Source organism: Carassius auratus, chromosome 50 (genome assembly GCF_003368295.1).
Source record: "Carassius auratus strain Wakin chromosome 50, ASM336829v1, whole genome shotgun sequence".
Lineage (NCBI taxonomy): Eukaryota > Metazoa > Chordata > Actinopteri > Cypriniformes > Cyprinidae > Carassius > Carassius auratus.
In genome coordinates, this window is record NC_039292.1 from 19,474,605 (window position 1) to 19,487,022 (window position 12,418).

Here is a 12,418-nt window from a genome sequence, read left to right on the forward strand (position 1 = left end):
ATCTGCTTAAATCACCACACTCACCAGCAGAGCTGTGCACGGCAACACCTCGGCCAATCAAATAGCCAGGAGCATCAAACAGAATTGTGCTTAACCAATCAGCTAATGACATAGCTGTAGCTAAGCCAATCAGAGCTTTTGGTCAGTGTGAGCAGCTGGTGCATCTTTCAGCAGAGGCTGTTTCAACAATAGCTGCTTTAGCCTTATTACCTAAAAAGCCTATTTATGGGATTGTAAGGGGTTTTATTTTTTTATGCACAAACAAAAACACATTTTATATGTTTCAGTTTCTTTGTTTTTTTTTCCGAACTCACAAACATTGAAATACACTGTTGCTGTTCATTCTTTTAAACTGTGTAAATGCATATATTAAATCTCTTTTTATTGTTGTCTATAAGGTGATTTAATACACACATACTTTTAAGTTATTTATTTATTTTATTGTTATTTGTTTCTAAGCAGATATAAGAATTTGTCAGTTCCACATTTTTGTTTATCTTTTTTTCCTTATCTTTTTTTCCTTATAAGAAGTTTTTCACTGTTATGTTTTAATAATATGCTTTGTCTACACGTGTATCAGCCCTTAGGTTTTGACGGCACTCCTCTTTTCTCTAACTCAGTTCGAAAGACTTGAATGATTGTTGTTGTTGGTGAGCTGTGCATTCTGACAGATAAAAGGTTTTCTTTTTCTAAAGAGAATGGTACTTTCATTAGTCTTATTTGAATGTCTAACATTAACAAGTGAGATAAAGATGAGTGAATTTTCATGCAGCTGTCAAAAGTCACCTCTGATCCTTAATTAAAGTTTCAGACTTTGAGCTGTGTTTTGTTGTGGTGTGCAACACATATCTATGGGCATCATTATTGTTAATTAAATGTATCACTATTTATTAAAGTGAAGCTTAGGTAGTGTGCATGTACAGTACTGTATGTGTCTGGACTGGTTACGGTCTCTTTGACTGGTAGACGTGTCCTGCCCTTTCCCATTTCCATCAGAACAACTGTGTAAAGCAATCTGAGCACAGATTTTGAAACAAATGATTAAACTCTAGTTGGAATAAAATTCTCTCCGAGTTTAATCTTTCTCAAGATGTCATTCGAGCTTGCCTGTGTGTGTGTTTGATGGCATCTGCTCAGTTAATATTAACACGGTGGAATTAATTTGCTTTCGATTAAAAATTTATCAAAACCAGAATTTAATCTGAAATATTCTATTGATTTCATTGCATTAGAATGTGAAAGAAGAACAGAAAGACAGTGAGGGAAAAATGCATGAAATGGATTGTAAGATATGTGTATTGTCTGTGGGATGGATGTTTTTTTTTAGAAAATGGACATAAAACTTAACTTATGGCTTGTACCAGTTCTAAGTGTTGGTCACAATTTCATCCAGCTTGTCTGCTTCTTACAAAAGACGACCAAAACTGAATTATTTCCATCTCCTCACAGATCTGTATATGACATTAAGAGAAAGCAGCTGTTTCTCTCTCTCTCTCTCTCTCTCTCTCTCTCTCTCTCTCTCTCTCTCTCTTTCTAAGACGCTGCAGTTTAATCATATATTCTGTGCCTCCATCAGTACTAGATTTTTAAATGAAAGTTTAGATCCTCTTAAAGTCACTCTCTTGATCAGGAGAAAAGCATAATTTTGCAGTAGCTCCTCAACATAGTATATACTGTAAGTGTCCTGTGGGAGTATGTGTGCTCTCTTCTATAGAAACAACTCTGTTTCAATGTACAGCTAGCTCATATACCCATCTTCCGTAATGTGACACATTTACATTAAAACAGAATATTCAACTAGAAATAAAATGTAGGATGAGAAACCTTTCCTTTTGTTCTTCCGTAGAAAAAAGAATTGTTAAATTTTGATAAACAATTACAGAGAGAAATATTTTGTTTCTTAGAAATAATGTGCACCAATTAATAATTCACATTAGCACCAGGAGTGTAAACTGGGTTAATTGTGAATCCATACTGGAGTATTGTAATCTGTTGAATGTTTAATATTCAGTAGGGTGTGTTAGCAGTGTTTTTGGCTCACAGCAGAAGCGTGCTTGTGGGGGAGGTGACAGAAGTCAGCAGGAACATGTCTCTCTGCTGCAGTAGCTACACATCACTGCTTGAGCTGACCGGCTCTCCAGAATGTACAGTGTGTGTGTGTGAGAGAGAAAGAGAGAGAGAGAGAGAGAGAGAAAAAAGCAGGGAGACTCATTATAATTTCCTCATCCTGACTGTCATATTAATGACTCCCTTTTAATGTTAATATTCATAAGATGAAACACTGTGATTTATAGCTCATTTGATCAATTGTCCCTAGTATCGCCCCTCTGCCTCACTCTCATTTAAAGTGGAATGGGGTCTCAGAAAAAGCCCCATCCTGCTGTAATGCAGTTTCCGTGACAACAGGCATACTCTGCAGAGTGGGTTCTCCACTGCCTGACATCATCACCCCTCCCCCTTTCTCCTCTCTGTCTTTCCCAGGCACAAGCATACATATAATGTATGTGCATATATAAACATAACTGCCTTTTTCTCTTACAGAATCCTGATTATATGATAAATAAGATGGTTTATACACCAACTTCTGTCTCTATTTTTAATTAATCAGATTACACTACCACATTCAGATGTGGAAGACCCTCCCTCACACATGCACACACAGGCACACACATCTAACCCCAGCCCCACCCTTGATGAAATCACACTATCCAACCACCCCCTCTGGTGTTCACATTGCTTCCACGCATCCTTGGGGATTTATTAATGTATTATTAATTTATGTATGTATGTACGTATTTATGTATGCATCTATTTATTTATTCATTTTTATGTATGTACACACAGACACAGAAAGGTCAGAATTAGCCTCTGGTTAATGAATACTCCATAGTATGATTAAACTCTGTATTATGCATTCAATATGCTTAATTTCAATAATGTTTATACACATACAGTTTTAATTCTCTGTTATTAAACACTGAGAATCGATCCAAGGTTAATTTTACTTCAATGTAAACAAAGGTTAATGAACCTATTAACTCAGTGCACCTCAGTTTATGCTCTGTTGCATGAACCATGTTTGAGTAATATAAATATTAACTGTAAGTAAAAGCTTATTTTCTTCTTCTTCCTCTTTTTTTTCCTGGTTTCATTATCAACATACCTGTTTATTCTTCCTAATAAGTGTCTTCCACTATATTTAATCGAAGTGAAAGTAAAAACAAACAAACAAAAAAAAAAACCTTAAGTCGAAATTTGTTAGGACCTGCATATAGAACTGAAAATTACACATTTCATTCATTAATTTTCAAGTATTTCATATAAAATTTGTTCATTTTCAGTTATGTTTATCATCCTTTTTTTGTGACTTTCACTTATTCTTATGAGACTTATTCTAATATATTTGTATATCTTTTCAGGACTTGATAATTATTTAATAAAAATGAAGAAAATTGAAGTTAGTTTTCAGAAAAGACTCTGCAACAAGACTTGCTGTTTCTGTGGCCTAGTGTCATGTGCATTTGTATTTTTGTTGCCAGTGAAGGAGATTATGATTATTAATTTTTGAAATCATTTTTGGTGGAATAGAAATAGGGCATAGGAGTCTGCAAGCAGAACCTAATCCCTGGATTACACAGAAACTGAACATAAATTTCATCTCTACTTATCTCTCTCTTCCTCTGTCTCATTCACACACATCTTTAGGAATCATGCTGTGAGATATTTAGCAAGGATGCCCCACTTTTACATGATTTATTTTTTCTCACATGCACACTTGTTTATAAATTGGCTCGTTCATATAGAAAAATATGAAAAAAAAATGAGATAAGATTATTTGTGTGTGTACAATAGTGACTATTCTACTGGTATTATGACTTTCTATGTGTATGTATATATTTGCATGGTGGCTGCAAAAAGAGCAGGAGCACATAATGTGAGTGAAAACATTAAGTGGTTTAAGAGAGGAGAGTCAACATGCGTGCTTTGGTTTGATTCTTAGTTTAACCTTAATGCACACGCATTATGTAAGTTTAATTCTTTAAAAAGAAATATTGTGCAGTATACAGACTTTTATATTTTGTAATTAAATTAAATGAAAAAATATATATATATATATATATATATATATATATATATATATATATATATATATATATATATATATATATATATATATATATATATATATATATTAAAGCATTACTGTCCAAATAATGCATAACTGATGAACATTTTGCTCTGCACTATTCAAATGTTGTTGAAAAAAAAAAAAAAAAAAACTTTTAATATTGTTTTTGTTTGTTTGTTTTTGGTCTCCATAAGTCTGACCAGTCTGACTCCATCCTCCACGCTGCAGTAATTTAATTTAAATAACGGAAGAGGATAATTAATTAATAACCATTTATATGAATTTTATTTATTTCTTTTTTTCTTTTTCTTTTTTTTACTTTCTCCTATCATAATTTAATGTGTGGTAACAAATATTAGTAAGGGCAGTGTCTCTTCTCTACAGGAAAGCTCATTTATTACTAGTAAATATGTATCTGCTACACTACATTTATTATTATTATTATAAATATTATTATATACATTTATGTATTTATTTATTCATTGTAAACTGTAATATATCTATCTATCTATATAGTGTCTTAAGACAGCAAGAGCTAACTTTTGTAGTAACATTTTATGTTTATTAATTGTTCATCCTTATAATAGAAGAAATAACCTTGTATACTACACAGCAGGTACTGCTGTTTAATTAGGCAGGAACCCTATTTCTCTCGCAATGCATTAGGTGCATTTGGTGACGTTTGGGTTGCAGAAAATACATACTTTTTTTTTCTTTTTTTTTTCTTTGTGTGTGTGTGTGTTCCTGCCATTAGTTATTCAGCTATTGTTCAATGGAGTATGTTACAGAATACCAGAAGTAAACAAAATGCAAGAAAAGTACTGATCTTTAAAATTTTCACATTAGATTTAAAGTTTCAGGTGACAGCTTTTCACAAGTAACTTGCAAATGTTATGTCTAATTGAATTATATTTTGTTTTATGTAAGGCACCCAAATTTCAGATGTTTAACTGAACATCCTGAAACTTGACATTGAAAATCAGAATCAACAGTAAATATATAGTTTTTAATTTAAAATAGACTGATCATAGACCATGTTCAGCAATGTTATAAGTGTTTTGCTTACAATTTGTTGCAATTAAAACGTCTTTATAAGGACACATGGTTATTGTAATGTTTTATGCTGAAATGTATTTGCCTGACGTGGGTAAAAATGGGTGCAATTTGTTGTTAGACCATACTTTGTCTACATGAAATAAAGAGAAGTAAATTAAGTAAAAAGTAAAACAAATTATTTGGTCTTGGTAATATAAAAGGTAAGAACAAAGTATTCAGTGTCAGTAGTACTCTATTAAAGTGCAAATTCCTCAAATTAATACTTAAGTCGAATATATCAGTGCAATTTCTCAAGTGCTTTACACTCATGTAACTTTTAAATTGAATCATTACCTGCATTTAATGTGGAGGCCACTATGTGTCACTCTTGTTCCACTGGCTGTGTTAAAGGCGTGTCTCTTCTCCTCCTCCTCATCATGACCAGCCCCCTCTCTCTGTCTCTGCTCTCTCTGATTCTCTCACCCTCTCCTTCGTATATCTCTTGTATTTAACCTCTAGAACGTCGGGCTCGGATGTGAAAAGCCATCTAGAAATATTTGGAATATTATTTGCGGTTTTGAACCAGCTTTGAGGATTTTTGACGGATGCAAAACTTCCATAATTTTGGATTTATTGTCGCTATGGTTTTATCCTGAACACAGAAGTGGAGCTTTGGTTGTTTCCTTTTGTCTCTGGTGCCCCGAAACGGATCCTATATTCAATTGAAATTAAACTCAATTTTTCATTAATTTTGATGGCAATTTTCAGGATTATTGGGGAGAATAAATAAGCAAACATGTTTGTATCTACACAGAGGCATTTACTCGCCTGCTTCTCATTTGCTTTGACCTGTCAATTATTGGAGGCTGCAACCGGACAGATCTCATACAGTGTGTCGGAGGAGGTGAAAAAGGGAACCACAGTCGGTAATATAGCTAAAGACATTAGCCTTTCAGTAAAAGATCTGCAATCCAGGGACTTCCGTATTGTGTCAGGCTCTAAAAAGCAGTATTTTAGTGTAAATATAGAGACGGGCGTTTTGCAGGTGAGCGAAAGAATCGATCGAGAGGAGCTTTGCGCAGGCGCAATCTCGTGCTCCGTTAATCTGGAAGCCCTAGTGAACAGTCCATTACAGCTCTACCGGGTAAGAATAAACATTCTCGATATTAATGACAACTCTCCAGTGTTTCCAATGAGCTCTGTAGTGATTAATGTCAGTGAAAGCACCGCACCTGGTGTGGTCTTTCCACTGGAGAGCGCGCATGACGCAGACATTGGAGTGAATTCAGTAAAAACGTACAAGCTTACATCTAATGATTACTTCACCTTAGATGTACAAACTCAAGCTGATAAAACGATCTTCGCAGAGTTAGTGCTTCAAAAAATTTTGGACAGAGAGAAGACTCCACGGCTTGAGCTCACAGTGACTGCGGTTGATGGCGGATCGCCTGCCAGGACCGGAATCGTTGTGATCGAAGTTAATGTGATAGACACAAATGACAACGCTCCAGTTTTTAGTAAACCATTATATAAAGTTTCCATTGCCGAGCACGCGCCAATTGGCACCACTGTAACTAGACTACAGGCTCGAGATCTAGATGAAGGATTCAATGCGGAGATAGTTTACTCCTTTATCAGTCGAACACCCCAAAATATTTTGGAGATGTTTGAAATTGACGCGCAAAGTGGAGATGTTAGAATTAAGGGTGATGTTGATTATGAGGAGAAGGCCGCTTTTGAAATCAGAGTTCAAGCCACCGATAAAGGTCCAGTGACTATGGCAGGTCATACTAAGCTTTTAATAGAGGTCCTAGACATTAATGATAACCCCCCAGATGTGACTGTAACATCACTTCTTAGCCCGGTAGAGGAAAACGCGGGAAGGGGAACAGTAATTGCCCTAATGATGGTATCAGATCCAGACTCAGGTAAAAACGGAGCAGTACGCGTTCGCCTTGCTAGCTCCAGTCCATTTAAATTACAGTTATCCTTTCAGAACTACTATTCATTAGTTTTAGACGGCGTTCTGGATCGGGAAAACGTTACAGAGTATAGCATCACAGTTATTGCTGAAGACGAAGGGTCACCGCCAATGTCCAGAGTTAAAGTAATACAGGTGCAGGTCTCTGATGTGAATGACAATGTGCCTCGCTTCCCAAATTCTGTAGTTTATGCATATCTGCGCGAAAACAGCAAAGTGGGCTCCATTATATCCACAGTAAGGGCCTCTGATGCTGATATCATGGAAAACGCACACATAACATACTCTTTACTACAAAGCTCTGTCACTGGTACTCCTGTTACAGCGCTCCTTAAATTAAACTCATTGACGGGAGAGATTGAGAGCATGAAGTCGTTTAACTATGAGGAGATAAAAACGTTTGAGTTTAAAGTTCAGGCCACAGACTCTGGTGTTCCTCCGCTCAGCAGTAACGTGACTGTAAATGTTTTTATCCTGGATGAAAATGACAACAGTCCCGGGATTCTCGCGCCCTATTCCGAGCTCGGTTCCGTTAACACGGAGAACATTCCCTATTCTGCTGATGCGGGCTACTTTGTGGCCAAGATCAGGGCTGTAGATGCAGATTCTGGTTACAATGCGCTGTTGTCTTACCACATCTCTGAACCCAAAGGAAACAATCTGTTCCGAGTCGGAACCAGCAGCGGGGAGATCAGGACTAAGAGGAGAATGAGTGACAATGACCTGAAAACTCACCCGCTGGTCATTTTGGTTTGTGATAACGGAGAGCCCTCACTGTCAGCGACTGTGTCTATCGATGTTGTGGTTGTTGAAAGCGCAGGTGACGTCAAGACCACATTCAGACATGCGCCGATAAAGGAGGAGAGTTTCTCGGATTTAAATCTGTATTTGCTGATCGCCATTGTGTGCGTGTCCGTCATCTTTTTACTGAGTCTCATCAGTTTGATGGCTGTAAAATGCCACAGGACAGACAGGAGTTTGGGCAGGTACAGCACCCCGATGATCACCACTCATCCTGACGGGAGCTGGTCTTACTCCAAATCTGCTCAGCAGTATGACGTGTGTTTTAGCTCGGACACACTTAAGAGTGACGTAGTGGTTTTCCCTGCGCCATTTCCGCATGCAGATGCAGAACTGATCAGTATTAATGGAGGAGACACTTTTACCAGAACACAAACACTCCCTAATAAAGAAAAGGTAAGAGATTAAAGTATTTCCATTGAGATTCTTTATTTTGTTTTGTAAAATTAGTGTTTCCGTGCATTGTCCTGGTTGTATTGACAGACAATTACATTAATTTCTGAGACTTGGAACGTTAAAAGTGGCTTAATGGTTAATAGTTTTTTTTTGTTTTTGTTTTTTCGCTGAAGTAAACCGATTTACAGGAATGGCTTAATATGGTTATTTTCGAATAAATCCACATTTTGCGCTTTGTGGAGCTGTCCGTGGTTCTAAATTGGTCCCAACCTTTTTGATGAACATCACTGGAACTACTTGTTTTTCCTTTTGATATTATGTATGTGTCTGAAAATAGGCTGCTTTGTATTTTCAAACTTTTTAAATGTGAGATGGTGATAGCGATGCTGTAAGAATGAGTTATTGTAATGTGCATCATTTTTAATTAATTTAGGATGATTTTAATGTTTATTAGCCTAGTTATATATATATAATCCGTGCTTTAATTTAGGGGAATTCATCTGCTAGTTGAAATGGAGTTGTCTAAAGAGTGCCATCAAAATAACCACACTGATTTTACAATAAAAAATAGATCAGAGCAAATGAGTGCATATTCATCTGATCTGATGCCTGATTTTATAAATATTATTATTATTATTATTTATGAGTGGTAATTATTTATTATTATTATTTATGACCACTTATACACAATAAGACCACATAATAAAGCCTTCTGGATGTTTTCATGAAAGCTTTGTAGCTGTCACTTTACAGTAAAAACACAAATAAGATGTCTCAAGTTATTGTGCAGATTTTGAAGGCAAGATATGACACTTGTAATACATTATAACTATGGGAAATTTATTGTGAAATTTATTTATTTATTTATTTATTTATTGTAATTTATTTTGACTTAAGTGGGTGCAACATGGTCATTGTGTGTTATAAATAATTATAACCTTAACATCTATAACGACAAATAAGTATTATAATACACTAAAACTGTTCTTATGATTATTAATGAGATGATACAACATATTATAATATATATATATATATATATATATATATATATATATATATATATATATATATATATATATATGCATTATTCATTCATTATAATGCCTTAACAATTGGCTTATAATGTATTATGAGTACATGCTTCATAAGTGTTAACAACACATCTCTTAAAATGAAAAATTAATACAGAACATAAACATGCAAACTAGTTTGTGTTTTGAAGACGAAAATGCCCTTCTATCCTCTCATATATTGGACACACACACACACAAAATTCTAAATATTCTCTAATAGTATTAGTTTTAAAAATGACAAATAACTGCATTTTTATATGATGATCTGTTTGTGGTATTATGGTTTTTGCTGGATATTAATTCATTAATCCGCGAGGTGTCACTATAGCCCGTTGAATTTCCAGCTCTCTCCGGTGTCTGGAAGCCCCTCCCGGTTTAAGTTGGGAGGAGATTTCACACGGCTTTGTTTCAGACAGACTGGACGTTTAACAGAGTGTACGAAGGACTCCTGTTTTCTCTTCGCTAAAATGGAATATCGTCTAATATTTCTTTATTCGCATTGATGAACTTGGAATACGGTATTTTATTTCGTGGAAACTGCACGGGATTCACTGGATGTAATGATGTTTGCGCCGTACAGAAGGAAATCTATTGTGGCCTGTATCGTGCTCGTTGTTTTAGAGTGTTGTCGGGACGCGGTATCAGGGCAGCTCTCTTATTCTGTATCAGAGGAGGTGAATCTGGGAACATCGGTGGGAAATATCGCTAAGGATCTCAACCTTAATGTTCAGGAACTGGAGTCGCGCATGTTTCAGATTGTCACGGGATCCAAGAAAAAATATTTCGAGGTAAATCTAAAAACTGGATTTCTGTATGTGAGCGAAAGAATAGACAGAGAGGAGCTTTGTGCCAAAGCACCAAAATGTACAGTCAATGCAGAAGCGGTTATCAACAATCCACTGAAGCTTTATCAGATAGAAATTAATATTGTGGATGTAAATGACAATGCCCCAAATTTTAGTGTCAAGACTCAGTATTTAGACATCGCAGAGAACACTTCACCAGGCGTAAAATTCCCTCTTTCTTATGCGTCTGATGCGGATGTAGGAAAAAATGCAGTGAACACATATAAACTAAGCCAAAATGAATATTTTTCTTTAGCTGTGCACAAAGGAGGAGAGCAGAGTGTCTCTGCCGAGCTAGTTCTACAAAAATCGCTAGATCGAGAGAAACAGCCTGTGATCACGCTCACACTGACCGCTGCAGATGGGGGAAATCCACCGAGATCAGGCACATCTCAAATAATTATTAAAGTTTTAGATAATAATGATAATGCCCCTGAGTTCAGTCGCCCTTTATATAAAGCTAGTCTTGTTGAAAACTTGCCAATTGGTACCACTGTGATCATTTTAAACGCAACAGACAAAGACGAGGGTACCAATAGTGAGATGGTTTACTCACTTAGAAAAACAGATCAAGATCACATTTTAGACATTTTTGAAATTGAGCCGAATACTGGTGCCATCACAGTTAAAGGCAATATAGATTTCGAGGAGAACAATGCATTTGAGATCCGCGCACAGGCCAGTGACAAAGGACAGCCTCCGATGTCCACTCACTGCAAAGTCCTGGTGGAGGTGATGGATATTAACGACAACGAGCCAGAGATAATCGTGACGTCACTCCTCAGTACAGTGAAAGAAGACTCCAGTATTGGCACTGCTGTCGCTCTCGTGTCAGTGATTGACAGGGACGGTGGCAAAAACGGTGTAGTTAATTGTGTTGTGTCTAACAAGGTGCCTTTTAGACTTGAGACGAATTACAAAAATTCTTATTCTTTAGTGGTAGATAAACCTTTGGACAGAGAGCGCGCATCTGAGTATAACGTGACTATCACAGCTACAGATGAAGGGACTCCGCCTCTCTCTAGCACCAGTGTCATTACTATACACGTTTCTGATGTGAATGACAACGCGCCGCGCTTTCCAGAGCCCATCATTAATGTTTATGTGAAAGAGAACAGTCAGATTGGAGCTGTTATTCATACAGTATCTGCTTTTGATCCTGATGTAGGTGATAATGCCCGAATAACATATTCTTTACTAGAAAGCTCGAAAAGGGGTCCAGTAACATCCATGATTAACATAAACTCTGATAGTGGAGATATACACAGTTTACAGTCGTTTAACTATGAGGAGATAAAAACGTTTGAGTTTAAAGTTCAGGCCACAGACTCTGGTGTTCCTCCGCTCAGCAGTAACGTGACTGTAAATGTTTTTATCCTGGATGAGAATGACAACAGTCCCGGGATTCTCGCGCCCTATTCCGAGCTCGGTTCCGTTAACACGGAGAACATTCCCTATTCTGCTGATGCGGGCTACTTTGTGGCCAAGATCAGGGCTGTAGATGCAGATTCTGGTTACAATGCGCTGCTGTCTTACCACATCTCTGAACCCAAAGGAAACAATCTGTTCCGAGTCGGAACCAGCAGCGGGGAGATCAGGACTAAGAGGAGAATGAGTGACAATGACCTGAAAACTCACCCGCTGGTCATTTTGGTTTGTGATAACGGAGAGCCCTCACTGTCAGCGACTGTGTCTATCGATGTTGTGGTTGTTGAAAGCGCAGGTGACGTCAAGACCACATTCAGACATGCGCCGACAAAGGAGGAGAGTTTCTCGGATTTTAATCTGTATTTGCTGATCGCCATTGTGTGCGTGTCCGTCATCTTTTTACTGAGTCTCATCGGTTTGATGGCTGTAAAATGCCACAGGACAGACGGGAATTTGGGCAGGTACAGCACCCCGATGATCACCACTCATCCTGACGGGAGCTGGTCCTACTCCAAATCTGCTCAGCAGTATGACGTGTGTTTTAGCTCGGACACACTAAAGAGTGACGTAGTGGTTTTCCCTGCGCCATTTCCGCCTGCAGATGCAGAACTGATCAGTATTAATGGAGGAGACACTTTTACTAGAACACAAACACTTCCTAACAAAGAAAAGGTAAGAGATTAAAGTATTTCCACTGCGCTTCTTTTTTTTCGTTTTGTAAAATTTG

General features: G+C 37.0%; 1 protein-coding gene across 13 annotated transcripts in view; it reads left to right on the forward strand.

Annotated features, from left to right (window-relative positions):
• The window catches only part of LOC113067284 (protocadherin alpha-C2-like), a 114,392-nt gene that overhangs the window by 34,255 nt on the left and 67,719 nt on the right, over positions 1-12,418 (forward strand). Inside the window, exon 1 of one of the 13 annotated variants that reach the window (XM_026239658.1) lies at positions 5,161-8,342. The exons of 10 other annotated variants lie outside the window; for them this stretch is intronic. In XM_026239658.1, the coding sequence (XP_026095443.1) occupies positions 5,961-8,342 (2,382 nt within the window). In that variant the 5' untranslated portion in view covers positions 5,161-5,960. Of the gene's footprint in view, positions 1-5,160; positions 8,343-9,795; positions 12,364-12,418 lie in introns of those variants that run through there. 2 more of the 13 variants (XM_026239673.1, XM_026239657.1) reach the window with 2 other exon arrangements.